Below are 16,984 nucleotides of genomic sequence, written 5' to 3' on the forward strand. Positions count from 1 at the left end.
TGTTAGTTTTGGCCCATCTCTCTAGTCTGTTAAGATCATTTTGAATTCTGCTCCTGTCTCCTGGAGTGTTGGCTATCCCTCCCAGTTTGGTATCATCTGCAAACTTGATGATCGTGCCTTCTAACCCTTCATCTAAGTCGTTAATAAAGATGTTGAACAGAACCGGGCCCAGGACGGAACCCTGCGGCACTCCACTCGTGACTTCCTTCCAAGATGAAGAAGACGCAGTGGTGAGCACCCTTTGGGTTCGTTCGCTTAGCCAATTACAGATCCACATAACCGAAGTTTTGTCTAGCCCACATTTTAATAGTTTGTTTGCCAGAAGGTCGTGGGGGACTTTGTCGAAGGCCTTACTGAAATCCAGGTACGCTACATCTACAGCGTTCCCTGTATCGATCCAACTCGTAACTCTGTTGAAAAAAGAGATCAGATTAGTCTGGCATGACTTGTTTTTGGTAAATCCGTGTTGACTATTAGCATTTGTTTCAAAGTGTTTGCAGACCACTTCCTTAATGATCTTTTCCAGAATCTTGCCTGGTATCGACGTGAGGCTGACCGGACAGTAATTGTTTGGGTCGTTCTTTTTTCCCTTCTTGAAGATAGGGACCACATTCACTCTCCTCCAATCTGCTGGGACTTCTCCCGTTCTCCAAGAACTCTTGAAGATAATTGCCAGTGGTTCTGAAATAACTTCCGCTAGTTCCTTCAATACTCTTGGATGTAGCTGATCTGGCCCTGGGGACTTGAATTCATTTAGAGTGGCCAGGTGTTCCTGGACAACTTGTTTCCCTATTTGGGGTTGGATTTCGTCTAATCCTTCGTCCATTCCATGTTGCTGAGGTTGAAGATGGCTTTCTTTTTGTGAGAAGACCGAGGCAAAGAAGGCATTCAATAGTTCTGCCTTTCTCTGTCCCGTCACCATCACCCCATCTTCTCCTTGCAGAGGCCCTATCGCCTCCTTGTTCTTCCTTTTTTTACCAACGTAAGCAAAAAACACATTTTTGTTGTTTTTAATGTCCCTGGCAAGCCTGAGCTCATTTTGTGCTTTAGTCTTGTGAACCTTTTCCCTACAGGAGTTGGCTATATGTTTGAATTCTTCTTTGGTGATTTTTCCCCTTTTCCACTTCTTGTGCATGTCACTTTTGAGTCTTAGCTCGGTTAGAAGTTCTTTGGACATCCATTCTGGCTTCTTCGCACTTGTTTTATTTTTTTTCTTTGTTGGCACTGTTTGCATTTGCGCCTTGAGTATTTCACTTTTTAAAAACTCGCATCCATCTTTAACTCCCTTGTCTTTTAATATTGGCGTCCATGGAATGCCACTCAGTATTTCCTTCCTTTGCTTAAAAAAACTATTTTAGGTGTTAAAAACTCTTGCTGATCTTTTACCATTTTGCCCTGAAATCTGCCAAAAGAATCTAATTTATGACCACCACTGAACTAAGTTTGATCAGTTTCAAGGAGAGCTATTGTAGCATATTTGGACAATCAAGACAGATGTAAGTGAACATTCAGGAAAGAATTTGGAGAGTATCATACTATATAAAATTACATATATGACAATTTTCTGTACATGTACTTAGGCACATGCCCTATTTATTTCAGCACTTATATATTTTTTTGGTTTGATTTGATCTTAATTTTGTTTACATTGATCCCCATCTATTTGAATATTTTTGTCCTAATCACCTATTGAGTTTGGGTTTGAAATAAATGTAAAAATAAGTTTGTTTTTTAAAGGCAGTGATATAATATTTATCTTCATTGTCAATGAATTAAAATTGTAATTGTATTTGAATGTCTTATTTTTAATTAGGTTTATTGCCTGGAACCTAACATTATGAGCAACAAAAACCTATTGAAAATCTATCCATCTATCTGTCTGTCTATTTGTCATTCTATCTATAAAAATTACTATGTGCTGTCTGACTTTTTCCCCTTTTAGACAGAGTCCCCATCCATAGCTCCTTGTATATAACATCAGACAGAGTGAATAGAGTTGAACATACATATCTCTGTGCATGCAGCAAAAGGACAGACTGACAGCATTACTAATGATTATTAGCTGTACTGACCAATGACCACCTGTTGGAAGTGGAAGAGGTCACCAAGATTCATGCCTCCATCCTTTCTAGGTGTTTAGAGGTTTAGCACAGTAACAGAGTATATTATTACAGTATATCGCATACCCATTAGCAAATCTAATCCAGCAGTGTTGCTATATCTGAGGCATTTTAACTCTAGGCAGTACATTGGATCTATAGAATATATCTAACTTATTAATAAATTTACGCTAGATTGATGTGAAATCATTTATACAGTGCCAAACAGAGAAAAAAGGTGTTTTATATTAAAGAAACATATCTAGTTAAACAGCTTAACAAGAATTCTTTTCCACTGCGGATATTACAATATTGTCATACAGGCAGGATGAATTTGGTCTAGTGCAGTTTGTGTAATGTATCTAAACTACTCCCTTCCCTGACAACTTGATTGAGATTTTATTAGTGAAACTAATATGCAAAACAAATATGGGATGTCTAGCTTTTAAGGAGGTGTCTGTTTTATAATGCTTTCAATCAAATTTGCTGGAGCTTCTGAAAACATGCTGTGCTTTTCCAGCTTTTGTAATTTATTCTTTGTTTTCTTGTGGCTTTTCTTTTTAAAAAACAACATTATTATTTTCTCCCATACAGTGGGAACACTTAATGTGACAGCTCCAAAGTTGATAAGTAAGTACTATTAATTGTTATCCCCGTCCTCTTTTGGGGCTAGTGAAACAAAGTTCTTAGTGAAGTCAGATAATCAGTCTGGATAGAGTGTCATACTGTTCAGTCAATTTGCTATTTTATATTACCCTAAACATGATGATAGCACCCCAAAACCCCTAGATTTTATTTGGGGACATTTGGGAGCCCTTAAGGACAGAAAAACGACCTTGAGAACTGCATGCAGCACATGGGCCACAATTTTCCCACCCCAGCTCTAGATGAATTACAACTCCCAGGAATCCTAACATTGGCTCTGCTGACTGAGTTTGCGAGAACCTGAGGTCCAAATATTTAGCTGGTTTTATCATTCTCACCTCTGCACTACCTAATCTTCTACACCAGTTACAATAAATAGGACAGTACCTCACTAAGACAAAGCCTAGACACATCTCCCATTAAAGTATGCTTGATCATCCCCAAAATGCTGTTTGTGTAGCAAAATTTTCTACCTTTTCCATTGTTTCCTGTATTATTTCTCCAAAGCTTGGAAATGACACCTCAAAAGAAGGCTTCTGTCAGTTTGACTGGCAATTCTTGAGTGAGAAATACAGAGTAGAATAATTACCTTTTAAATCCATTCCTTAGAAGAAGAAAAAGGAAGGAAGATAGTTCAAGAAAAGAAAGCTTTTCATGAAGTTAAAACAAAAGGTAGGATATTTATTGTTTTAAAGTGTGACAATTAATTTACTTGCTCTTCAAAGAACTCTGCCTTTTGTAGTTCTTTAAGAAACAAAAGAAATTCATCCTCTCTTGATTTCTGTCTTAGACACTGAAGACAGGAGAAAAATAACCCATACGAAGAAAGTTATTCCTGAAATTAAAGTGAAACGTAAGCTATTTGCACAAAGATTGTGTTGTTTGATTTTTCCTGAACCTATTTCAGTAAATTCCCAGGGCAAATTCAATCAGCCAGGTCACATGTTGATCTATCTAAATGTGACCACAGAGAAGTGGCTGAAGCAGGAGGCTGTTTCTTTGTGGTGGATCAATAAGTGGTATGATTTTGGCTGCAGTTAGTACCCAGACTTAAGAGTTAATCAGTCAAAGCCCTGCATATGGATAGATGAATTTCATACCCTTTAACATTAATATTTCACAAATAAAAAGCAATATATGTTTGTCCAAACAACAGCAGTGTGTGGGCAAGATGGCAAAAACTATTATGTAAGGAAGAATACACAAGCTAGGGGAGGCTGAAGAAGTTTGCTTTTGCCTGAGTCTATGAGAAAGGCAAGGCTCTGTCTGTCTCCTCTGCTCCCACTCAATTACTTGAGTACAAATTATTTTGCAGCTAAAGAAATGAAATGAGGGGAGGATTAACTAAGATTGTCCCTGCCGAATCTTTACATTAATAGTGACTCTTCTAGTATTTGAGGGAAAGGCTACAATGTAGTTTAAGTGTGGAATATGTCATTTGCTGTTTCTCCTATATTAATTTTTTTTGTTTTAAAAATATCAATTTCACTCCAATCAGAATATAAGGACATTTGCAGATGCTGGTAAACTTTTCAAAAAATTGGAATGAAATAAAATCCCCACCCATTCCTATTCTACACACAGTCTTAAAACAGCAATTCAGTGGCTATCTGCTGGTGGACTACTTCCTTTGGTTCAGTTCACATGCTTACATCTATTGAAAGGGCCTGTTTTCTATGGGAAAGTCAGGCAAACACATAACCTCTGCTATTCTCATACCTGTTTAAAAGATGAACTAAATTATGTGATTTAGATTTTGTTTTGTCTCCCTTTTATTTTGGGATTGCATGAATTCATCTAACCCCAGTGTGCTGCCATTTGTAATTCCTTATAGAACAGCATTGCTTTTTAAATTCATGTCTTAGAGTTGGAGGAAGAAAAGAAGGGAGCACATGAGAAGAAAGATGTTTCTGAAATTAAAGTGAAAGGTAGGCCATTGGACAATGCATTTGGTTTGTCTCATTTTTAAATAGGTTACAGACTAGAGTACATATTCTCCAGTGGAAATGTAATTTAAGATAAATGTTACATATTTGCTTCCATGGAAGGACACATCCCCCTTTCTGTTGCAGCAAATTGTTGGGTTTTTTTCGTCAGCAAGACCACTCCCCCTCCAATTAAGGAACAGACAAGCACAACTTGACTCTTTAGTAGAAAACTTTATATAGTAGTATTTATTTACATATATCTAGCAGATGTTCTTGACGCTTCTCTGGCCCTTCTTTCCAGCCCTCCCAGGACCTCATCACACTAGAGCTTGGATCCACTTTAGGGAAGGGGCTTTAAACAGCTCAGCCAGACAGGTCCTGGGCCTCGCCAAACTGCAAATCCCAGAATTCTGCAGGAGGCAAAAACCGGATTTTAAGTGGGTTCATGCTCTAGTGTGATGAGGCAGCATGTCAGTTCATACTTTCTCCATAGTATTAGCTTCTCTCTGGTCTTCTTCATTAATCTGTCAAACTTTGAATCTCCATCTCCAACAGCTCAACACTCTGACAACAACTCTAACAGAGAAGCTTGTGGGGTTTTTTTAAAATTATTCTTTCAGCTACCGCACCCTGACTGTAAATTACTCAATGCTAGCCAGGTGATCAAATCCTTAATGCTGGCTGCTGTGGTGGTCCTGATCCTTATAATGACTTATTGTCACTTTAGAAATGTCACTTTAGAAACCCTGACACTTTCTGTGGGAATTTTTTTTTATATTAATAGTGACACTTCCAGTATTTGAGGTAAAAGGGCACATTGCAGTGATTTTCTTCCCCACCAACAGACCCTGACAGAAATGAAAGCTGAATCTTACCTAAACTGCAGCATTAGATTAGAGTTCATCACCATAATGGAGGTGAGCTATCCAGTTTAAGGGTGGAGGACAGTGAATGGATACTGGTGCCATCACCCTTTTTCTTATGCTATCAGCACAGGAAAAAAAACAAACAGATGGATTGTAGCCATGTCATCACTGCTTCACCTCCTAGCCAGCCAAGGAGCTCTATGCAAGCTCCTGTCTGCTGCAGACACCTCTGCTTACATTGAAATGGAGTGGCTGTGAAACCAACATGAAGCAGTGGAAACAATCGCCTCTCCTTCCTTTTAAAAATGTTTTTTTTAAATTGTAAACACAGGTATAACTATCAAAATAAGTCACCATTTCAAAATATATACAGAATGTTGTTGTCTGATTTTCTTAATATTGCCGATTCCACTTTTATCTCCCACCTGTGTGTGTGTGTGTGTGTGTGTGTGTGTGTGTGTGTGTGTGTGTATATATATATATATATATATATATATCTCCTCTCCTTCCCCCCTCTCCCTCCATCCTCTGGGAACAGTACTTTCCTTTGTTCAAATATTATTTTAATTGATCAATCACGTAAAGAATTTGGTTCAATTTTTTATATTTTCCTTTTCCTTCAACTTTATCACCTTTCCTTCCTGATAGAGTGGGTACCCCATTCTGACATTGGCAGAGGTGCCCATGTGACCAGGAAGAAGGAGAGATTGGCTGTTTGCACAAGAGCCTTTGCCAAAGTCAAAATGTGGTGCCTGTGCAACCAGGAAGAAGAAAGAGAGGTGTTTCCCTTCTTCATGTTGGTCATGCAGGCATCTCATTCTGATATCCATAGAGGTGCCCATGATAGCCAGGTGCTCATGAAGAGTTCCTTGACCGGGTAGACACAGCAGTAACAGTGACACAGAGAAGATAAGGCATGGATCACCCTAGAAGAGCTGTTGCATTTTTCTTGGCTGTGTAAACAATGGCCCCAGATTCCTACAAACTTGCTGGATCCAGGGCTTCTCTGTGGCATGTTTGCACCAGGCTAAAGTGCTTGATGTGGATAAGTCTTATTTTGTGGCTCAGTAAATAAAATGGATTGGACCCAGACTTACTTATATTTAGAGTAGACCCAGGAAATCAATACTTCAGTTAGTCATGAAATCTTGATATGACCTAGATAGACACAAAAGAAATGAACCTCTAAGAAGATGTCACATTTTCTTCCCTGTGCTGGCTGAATGCAAATTGAAGTCCATGATTCATATTTCCAGCATTAAAAACTGCTTCCTTTTAATTAATTTTTAGGGAAAAAAGAGGAAAGAAAGAAAGCTCCGGAGAAGACAGCTGTCCCTGAAGTTAAAAAAGCAGGTAAGAAAATCAATCTGTCACTCTTTTAACTGAAATCCCATTGTTATATGTGTGTACATTTTTAGACTTTACAAGTTTAACTGGAGGGGTATGTAAATTCAGAGCTCATTAAACTCTTTTTTTAATGTTATGAAGTTAGTGTTTTTGATGGAAACAATTCTCACTTCTCTAGTTACATACTCTGTGGCTGAAACTTTACATACGCTTTGTTTTATTGTCTTTCATTCGATTTATTTTTTAAAATTTCCACATGCCCTCCATCTATGAAATGAGACTATTTTGACATAGGCCTTTACCTTGAGCTCTGAGATATCCCAAAACCTGCTATTAAGAGACCAAGAATGATGAGATATTCAAAAACCCTTTGTACTTATGGAAATAAGGAAAATGTGTATTTCCCCTCTGCTTCAGATTCACATTCCATCATGGATCTACCTCCCAGACAAACATATCTCAGCATGCTTCCTTCCCATTGTCCAGTTGCTAGAATTTTGGCATCAGAGATGAAAGGTGTAGATACTTCTGTGGGGTTTCCAAGGCATCATGCAAGGTCTTATCTCCCTCTCTGGGAGCATGTTTCTCAGAAGTAAAAGCAGATGTTACTACAGGGTTTCTGCTTTGTAGCTTTTGGTGTCTTATCCTTACCTTTCCTAGTCTACTATCATCTTCTTTACTCTTTTCCCCAAGTTACTAAAGCCACATCAGCATTTCCTTTCTTGGTCTGAGGCACATGTGGCTTGTACTGTTCTGAGTAAACAACGCTGTCCATATATATTAGTTCTTCAGCATTGCTTGGGCACTAGATCCTTTTGTCTTTCAATATTTGATTTCACTTCTCTTTTTTCTCTTCCTTATTTTTTTCTGCTCCCTTCCCCATCCCAAATCAACTCCTCCATTATTTTTCCCTGCCTTCCAACCTAATGTCTTTCATTTCCTAATCCTTATCTTTTTATCATCTTTTTCTTCCTTCTTTCTCCTCTACCCCCGTCTTGTCTAGTTACATCCATATCCCTTCTCTTTCCTTTCTCTTTGCACCCTCCTCCAGAAAATCTTATAACCTTAACTAGTGATATATATTAGAACTTCAGCACTTTCAAGTTATCTGCCCTACTGAATTTTCTAATCTTGAGTGCACTTTTATAAGCCAGGTGGTCATTCCTATGTAGTAATTGGGAGAGAGTTGCAGAGAGAATGGGCTCCTTACATTCACCTTTGTGCATTGTGTACACAGAGTCAAGTTCCATTCCACATGTTAAAGCCACAAATCAAATAAATATCACTGATTGGAAAGAAATAGCCCACAACTTTATTTGATTACACTTACAGCAGTAAATAGGGTTGTCACGCACATGGGTCTAGATCCAGGCATCTACCAACCTAGTCCTATGCATGATCCCATGGTACAGCATTAGTAGTAGCATTTTTATAATCATAGTGCTTATTAGGAGGGAGAAAGAAGGTCCCATATCCTGATTGTAAAAAAAAAAATAGAAAAGTACCCAGTGGGGCACTGATTTAATAGGAACACCCCAGAAAACTATAGTTCTTTGGAAAATATGTTCCGTCTGAATAAGTTTATTTTGTTGGATTATAACTGTATGTTGTTAAGAGCAGTGCTTACAAAGATATTAAAGACAGAACTGGGAAAAATGGTTTTTTTTCTATTTAATGCAGAACTTGGAAAATTTTCTTTCCAATCAGAGAAAGCTTTTCTCAGACTTTGTGCTTTTTATATGAAAATAATTGAAGTTTGATGTTAATGACCTCTCTAGGAACCACCTCTAAGCTTCCAGTTTTGACCCTGGAATCTCAGGATGCGAGATGGCTCCTGATTTTGCATCCTTTGCGATGCCGTCCAAGGGAATGTGAAACTTCACTATTAATCAGTAAAATAAAATAAAATATTTCCAATTTTCAATTTTAAAGTAGCACCTGAGATGTGAAATAAATGGACATTTTTCCAGGTGAAATACATTTTGCCAAAGATCAGTTTCAAGTAAAAATAACTATTAATGTAATCCAGTGTCTAAATATAATAATAATATTATAATAACTTTATTTTTATACCCCGCCCCATCTCCCCAATGGGGACTCGGAGCAGCTTACATGGGGACCAAGCCCGAAAACATACAACAATAAAATGATAAAACAATTATACCAACAATAAAACATCAATATCAATAAAACCATCATAGTAATCAACATATAGCATAAGATATCAAAAGCAGGAGAGTAAAACAAGGATCTGGGCCAAAGTGCAAAATATATCAAACGGGAGAGGTAGTTTCTCAATAAAGTGTAAAATAGTAGTGGCAGAAAAAACCTGTAGTTGAATGGGCAGATAGTTCAACCTAATAGTTAATCGTCGAAGGCCTTTTTGAAGAGCCAGGTTTTTAGGCTCTTCTGGAAGGAGAGGAGGGTGGGGGCCTGCCTGATCTCCCTGGGGAGCGAGTTCCAAAGTCGAGGGGCCACGACGGAGAAGGCCTTCTCTCTCATCCCCACCAACCGCGACTGCGAAGGTGGTGGAAGCGAGAGGAGGGCCTCACCCGACGAGCAAAGAGAACGAGCAAATTCATAGGGGGAGATGCGGTCTCTAAGGTAGGTGGGTCCCAAACCATTTAGGGCTTTGTAGGTGATAACCTGCACCTTGAATTGGGCCCGGAAAGTAAACGGCAGCCAGTGGAGCTCCTTAAATAGAGGCATTGAACGCGCCCTGTAGTTCTCTCCGGTTAGAAGCCTGGCTGCTGAACGTTGTACTAATTGTAGTTTCCGGGCCGTCTTCAAAGGCAGCCCCACGTTCAGCTATTGCAATATGTAGGTAACTGATGAAGAGATGGCAATGTTTGTGTTCTGGATTTGTTAGAGAACCTGCTGTTTTAAACATAATCAGCTTTTGTTAGTTAAACCAAATTACCAACATCCAAAGATGACATTTCAGGCTTTAAAAAAAGCAAATTTCCTGCACTTTAAAATCAATTCATAGAAAGTTTGTACAGTAAGCAAATGTCTACATAGACATCCTCTTCTGTCTTGGTAGCCCTAGACTATTGCACATACTGCCCATTGTTGAATCTCTTTGAGACTACATTTGTGGTTGAAAACATTAGGTTGGGAACTGTGTCCTTAGTGCTGAATAGAAAACTTGTCTTTACTGTGCTTATCTTCATCTTCCATGGACTCAACAGAATCCCTTCTGCTTGGTCTATCAGCCCCATCACTCTGGCCTGAACATATCCTGACATGGTTGTGGCTGCTAAGCTTTATTGATCTGTTATTTGGATTGTTGAAAACCAGAAAACCCTATTTGAAACCCTGGAGAACTACTGTACTAGACTAGATGTAACAATGTTCCAAACTAGTATAAGACAGCTTCCTATGATGCTAATGATTTCTGTACTGTTGTCTTTTACATATATATCCCATCATGCCCTCCCATATGCTCAAGGAAGCATACATGTTTTTGTTACAACTAAGTGCAACTCTTTTGTTGAATTGCATTCACCATTTAAAACATACTTAGCAAACTAAAAAGTTTACATTTCCATTTCCATAGGATTGTACAACACAGAGAAGGGTTCAGCTTCATATGGACATCTCCATGACGTGATAAGAAATACACCTAGCCTCGAATGTAAAATATCATCGTATATGTAGCACTCATGATCTGGGTAGCACTTACATGAGATTCATTTTCTTCTGCAATTACAATATGTTGATATAACATTGCAGAAAAAATATTATCAAAAGTGTATTTGAAATTCCACAAAGCAAACTATTAAATTGAGAAATAGCTTTTGGAACATTATTTAAATGTCAAATGTAAATATTACAGTATAATTTATAACAGCATGGCTACAAGGCATATGTAAAATTTGGCTTATCTGTGAGGAATGAATTCTTTCTTTTTCTTTGCCTTTTCTTCTGGACCAGTGTGGAAATAAAGAGCTTCATTTGTGACAAAATAATTCATCCCCTCCATTGCTACTAAGCCTGTGGGTGTGATTTACAAACAAAAACAGCCAGGATATGTGCACTTAAGCAGTAATAACAAGAGGCATGATTTACATGCATTTAAGTTTCATTAGAGGGGAGAAAGAAAAAGGATTTCAGGGTTGCAAAGTGTGAGCTCTACCCTCCGCCCTTTATTCCAGCCTGCTGTATTTATTTGGATTTTTAATTTACAAATGGACTGAACATGAAAATGTTGGCCAATATCCTACCTTAGTAACTACGTAACTTTTCCTGGCCCATTCCCTGCAAACCTGATGGAAATGCCCATGCTCTATTTGTTGGCAAAATGGGATAGAGTGGAAATAGTGTCATTATGATTAAGTAGATATTGTTAATACAGAACGGTTATCTAGATTTAGCCATCTGTTACTGTTAACTAAGTATCTGATGAAAAATACTGACCATAATATGTGAAAAACTATGTAGCTGGATGTTAACTGCAACGTTTAAAATCCAGTAGAAATAAAAATGCCAGTGAAATAATTGCTTGCTCATGTTCAGCCATTAAACAGGCAGATAAAAATAAAAAAAAATGCTGTAGCTGAAGTCATTTTGCAGAGCTCTTTCCAAACTGTGTAGAATAGTTTGGAAAGATTTGGTATGTAACAGAGATGAGAAGTTGAAATTTAAATTCCAAGATAGGTAATTACTTTTGTCCAATTATTTTGGGGCCTCATCATCTTATATCCTCCTTCCCAGCATTAGTATGTGGACCGATCTGCACAAGCATCCTTTTTTCATGGATCAACATGGGTCATCTTAACAAAAAGCTCTGAAACCACTTTAGAGATTAAAGCAGGGAGAAACCGATAAACTATTCTATAAATCCTTTGGCAGTCTGTGGTGGCAACCTGAAGCAACTAATTTGGAGTGAGATAAAATGGCAAAAAAACTTAATAGTTACAACATGTATTATTGTTTGGCTTCATTTGGGAAGATTTGTTTCTGGAATTTTCTACCTCAGCTGTTAAAATGGCATGACTGACCCATGAAACTGTGAATTATGACTTAAGTGTCATTAACTTGCTCAGGCAGCAACATATCTTGAGATGGCATAGCTGCTCCTCCTTCTACTCCCCAACCTGATTTGACTATTCAGTCTCTTGATTTAGTCCTGAACTTATGGCAGTTTGGTACCATCTTAACTTCCATATCTCTGTTGTTTTGAATCCTGGAATCTACAGTTTGATGTGGCACTAGACCCCTCTGACAGAGAAGGATAAAAATCTCACAAAACCAAAAAAAACCAAAACAACCCCCAAGAATTCCCTAGTATTGAACCATGGCAGTTAATGTGGTATCGAATTATTATAATTCTGCAATATGGATACAATCTGAAATGTATCAGTCAAGCTGGGAGATATTGTAGGGTGAATATTTATCCTAGCTTACAAATGAAACACACATACAGTGCAATATTTGAAAGGCTGACCTATCCAATAAAGGGTTTTAAAAACAATACAATTAAATGGTATTTATTTACTGGGGATGTGTAAATGGTTGTCCTATTTATTACAATTTATTACAATAGTTATATCCCACCCTTCTCACCCAACAGGGGACTCAGGGCGGCTTACAAAAAACACATATATAAAAATTATACAGTGCAATATAAATCAGTTAAAAATTATTATTAACTTACATCTGTATTCATAAAACACATTATAAAATACAGATAGGCGTGTTCAGTTAAAAAAAAGCTGGGTCTGTCAATTGAGTTCCAGCGTACATGATAATAATTAACGTTGCCAATTATTATTCAAAAGCCTGGCCCCACAACCAAGTTTTAACCTTCCTACAGAAGGATAGGAGGGAGGGAGCCTGCCTGACTTCACTGGGGAGGGCGTTAGCCATTAGTAGCTCCTACCTTTTGGAACTCTGCAGGTATGCTACAAAAGCACTAGCTTCAGCTAAAATACAATTAGAGATGCCCTGTTTGAATTGGCTCCATAATTTCCTACCCACTGGAAATCCAGAAAATCTGGGAAATTTCTTGAACCAATCTGAATTTGTTATAAGTTTTTCCACCCACTTGCCATTCTGCTTCCCCTGCTATGCCATGATTTGGGCATGTTTCAACTGGAGCTGCCAAAATACATGGAAGCCCATGTCCTATTTATATCCAAGCCTCAGTTAAACTACAAAATTTTTGGCAAAACTTTCAAATCACGACTATTCAGATCATACTCTTCCAATGTTGAAAATTCATTCCGTGACAGTTTCCAGAGTTCCTCAGCTTGCATAGGCATTCTGCGAATATAGTCCAAAAGTTAAGTTTTTCTAAACTCAGTGGGAAAGTATGTTGGCAAGTATAATACTCACATCCTAATCTGCATTCATTGGACTGCTTGCTTCAGAATGGCCTCGCTAAATGGGATTATGGCATTAGAGAAAATGCAAAGGTCACTTACCGGTCCCTTGATCCCAACACATATACACTGGTTATGAATCATCTCATTAAAGATGTCTTTCTAAATGCACATTTCACAGCAATAAATGGTAATGTTTTCTTTGGGACGTTCCAATAATACTATACAGGGAATAATATAAGTCTGTACCAGCAAGGAGAAATAAAGCAGTGTGGCACTGTAAATAGTATGGGATTTTAGCATATGTGATATAGAGAAAGCATTTTGTTGCAATCCATACAGAAGATTGCCACAATATGTAATGTGGAAAATAGCAACATTAAATTCAAGTGCAACTCCCTCTAGCTGTTTCAGACATATGATCTAATAAAGAAGATTAGTCCTATAGCTAAAAGTAAAATATCTAGGTTGTTGAGAGATGTTTGGCATCTCCCAAACTAAAGTATGGTGGTACTGTGTAAATCAGCGGTCCCCAAACTACGGCCCGCGAGCCACATGCAGCCCCTTGAAACCATTTATTCGGCCCCCATGATGGCGGCGCCCAGTAGGTGTCTTCCAATGCTTTGCTTGTGGTTTTTAATCATGGTATTTTAATTATTATTTAATTATTTATTTAACTAATTATTAAGTGGTGCTTTGCTTGTGCTTTGGGTGCCCAAAGGCAGAAGGGGGTTGGGCTAAATGGCCCAAGAGGTCTCTTCCAACCCAATTTATTATAATTAATATGATTATTATGATTATTAACATTGAGGCTGGGTGGCCATCTGTCAGGGGTGCTTTGCTTGTTCTTTTGGTGCACAAAGGCCGAAGGGGGTTAGACTAAATGGCCCAAGGGGTCTCTTCCAACCCTCTGTATTATTATTATTATTATTATTATTATTATTATTATTATTATTATTAATTATTATTCAGTGGCCAACTATAGTCCGGCCCTCCAAAGGTCTGAGGGACAGTGAATTGGCCCCCTGTTTAAAAAGTTTGGGGACTCCTGGTGTAAATGGTGTTTTGTGGGGGGGATGAAAACTAGTCCCGATGGAGTCTCAAAACACAGAAAGCCACAGATCAGAGTTAGTTAGAAGCAACAACAGAGTATGTACTACTTTATTTTTCTAATCAATTTTAAAATATTTTATGTTATTTGGATAATTAAATAACATACCTTTTCTGTATTTTAATTGCAATTTTCTGCCTTTTTGTAAGCCACTTTAAGTCACTGACTATTATTATTATTATTATCATTATCATCTATTTATTTATATTCCGCCTTATCTCCTCAAAGGGGACTCAAAGTGGCTTGACATAAAAGCATTAGTATGCAATTTAAAATATACAAATATAGCCTGCCACCAGAAGGACAGCAGGGAGGGGACCATTCTGGCTTCCTTTGGCAGGGAGTTCCAGAGTTGAGGGGAAGCCATTGAGAAGGAAGGCCCATTCTCTCGTTCCCACCAATCAACATGAGATGAAGGTGGGACCAAGAGAAGCTCCTCTCCAGAAGATCTCAGGGCTCAGGCAGGCTCATACAAGGGCATGTGGTTGGCCAAGTAGCCTGGACCTGAGCCATTTAGGGCTTTAAAGGTCATAACCAGTGTTTTGAATTGTGCCTGGAAACAGACTGGCAGCCAGTGGAGCTGCTGCAACAGGGGAATTATTTGTTCCCTGTAGCCAGCCCCAGTGAGCAACCTGGCTGCAGCTCTTTAGACCAGCTGAAGTTTCTGAGCACTCTTCAGAGGCAGCCCCACTTAGAGCACATTATGGCTGTCCAGATGGGATGTAACTAAGGCATGTGCCACCATGGCCAGATCTGGCTTCCAAAGGAACGGGCACAGTTGGTGCACAAGTTTTAATTGTGCAAAGGTCCTCCTGGCCACCACAGATACCTGGGCCTCCAGGTTCAGTGCTGAGTCCAGGAGGACCACCAAATTGCAGACCTGCATCTTCAGGGGAGTGTAATCCCATCCAGCATAGGCTGGATCCCGATTTCCTGATCTGCTTTACAACTGTCCAGGAGTACCTCTGTTTTGTCTGGATTCAGTTTCAAATTGTTTGCCCTCATCCAGTCCATTAGTGATGACAAGGCATTGTTTTAGGGTCAGGACAGCTTCCTTAGCTTTAGGTGGAAAGGAATAGTCAAGTTGGGTGTCATCTGCATATATGTAGCACTGTACTCCAAAACTCCAGATGACATCTCCCAGCAGTTTCATATATATGTTAAACAGCATAGGGGACAAAATGGAACCCTGAGGAATCCCACAGGTTAACTGCTGGGGGTTCAAACAAGAGTCCCCCAGCAGCACCTTCTGGGTACGGCCCTCCATGCAGTACCAGAGCCACTGTTAAATAGTGCCTACACTGTAAAATTAATACAGTTTTACACCACTTTAGCTGCCATGGTTGAATTTCATGGTGGGCACTAGCCTTCATCGGCAGAGAAGACTAAAGATTTTGTAAAACTACAGCTGTCATGCACTGAGCCATTGCAGTTAAAGTGGGATGAGGATGCACCCTGGGAGAAAGGCAGGATATAAATAAAGTTATAGATTGATATTTCAGCTGTTGTTGTTGTTGTTGTTGTTGTTGTTGTTGTTGTTGTTGTTGTTGTTGTATTTATACCCCACTTTATCTCTCCCAAAGGGGACTCAAAATGACCACAATCTGAAAATAGATTTCTGTTTTACTTATTTGTTTATTTAAAATCAGCCTAGGGCACAACTGGGCACAAGAACAATAAAAAAGGAATGTTACAACTTCATCTGGTATATCAAAGGATGTAATTTATGGTAGAAACCCTATTCATGTCTTTTCCACCATGTGAGATAACAGCAGGGCTGGGCTTGCCAGTCTCACCTCCTCTGTTGTATCCCCATGACTATTCCACAACACTTTCAAAGTGATGCACAGAGGTCTGAATAAGAAAGCCTCTTCTATGTATGTTGTTGCTGTTGTGTGCCTTCAAAAACATTTGAGTTACGGTGACCCTAAGGGTGCTCTAGGTCGGAGAAGGTGCAACTCATCAAAGTCATTTATTGGGTTTTCATGTCTGAGCAGGGAATTGCACTATCAAAGATCATAGTTCAAAAATCGAACTATTATAGCACGCTAGTAGGCTGAGGAAGTTATATTGAAACATGGTTGTTCCTATTGTTGTACTACAATACATGGAAGACAAGTGGGGCCAGGCAACAGTAATGTGACAGAGGATGCAGTGAAGTAGCTGTACTATCCTTTGTACACAATTATAATTCTGTAAAGATGCCCACCTGAACTGGACTAGATTTCTGAGAATGTTACATTTCCAGGGAATTTTGCAGTACAAGGTAAAATTATCTTTATCTTTCCTCCCAAAGCCTGTTACAACTTATGAATCATCCAACAAATGAATCTGACAAAGTCCAAACCAACCCCACAGATCTATGTTTTTATTAGCTGCATAAAATACAACATTTTAAAAAATATCATACGCTGCAGTTATTTGTCATTCCATTTCAACTTTAAGTAAGCACTCTCTTTATTATGGTAAACATGGCACTCAAAAATGTTTTAGGTCAGCAATAATTGTCACATTCACCCATCAGATAAATACTGTGAGTATTGTACTTATTAATGTACACTCACAGTCACTGGCAACAATGGGGATTACAGTCTTATCTACCTGGGAGAGCTTGTGGCTTCTGTTAGATAAGTGATTGGTTTTTATTTGCAGCATTTTGCTA

The 16,984-nt window shown here is 38.6% G+C and overlaps 1 protein-coding gene across 12 annotated transcripts in view; it reads left to right on the forward strand.

Annotated features, from left to right (window-relative positions):
- The window catches only part of trdn (triadin), a 303,322-nt gene that overhangs the window by 157,240 nt on the left and 129,098 nt on the right, over positions 1-16,984 (forward strand). For all 12 annotated transcript variants that reach the window (XM_062979180.1, XM_062979220.1, XM_062979204.1 and 9 more), the window contains 5 exons: positions 2,694-2,729; positions 3,354-3,416; positions 3,535-3,597; positions 4,610-4,672; positions 6,829-6,891. In XM_062979180.1, the coding sequence (XP_062835250.1) occupies positions 2,694-2,729; positions 3,354-3,416; positions 3,535-3,597; positions 4,610-4,672; positions 6,829-6,891 (288 nt within the window). The remainder of the gene's footprint in view (positions 1-2,693; positions 2,730-3,353; positions 3,417-3,534; positions 3,598-4,609; positions 4,673-6,828; positions 6,892-16,984) is intronic.

This window comes from Anolis carolinensis, chromosome 1 (genome assembly GCF_035594765.1).
Source record: "Anolis carolinensis isolate JA03-04 chromosome 1, rAnoCar3.1.pri, whole genome shotgun sequence".
In the NCBI taxonomy this organism is placed as follows: Eukaryota; Metazoa; Chordata; class Lepidosauria; order Squamata; family Dactyloidae; genus Anolis; species Anolis carolinensis.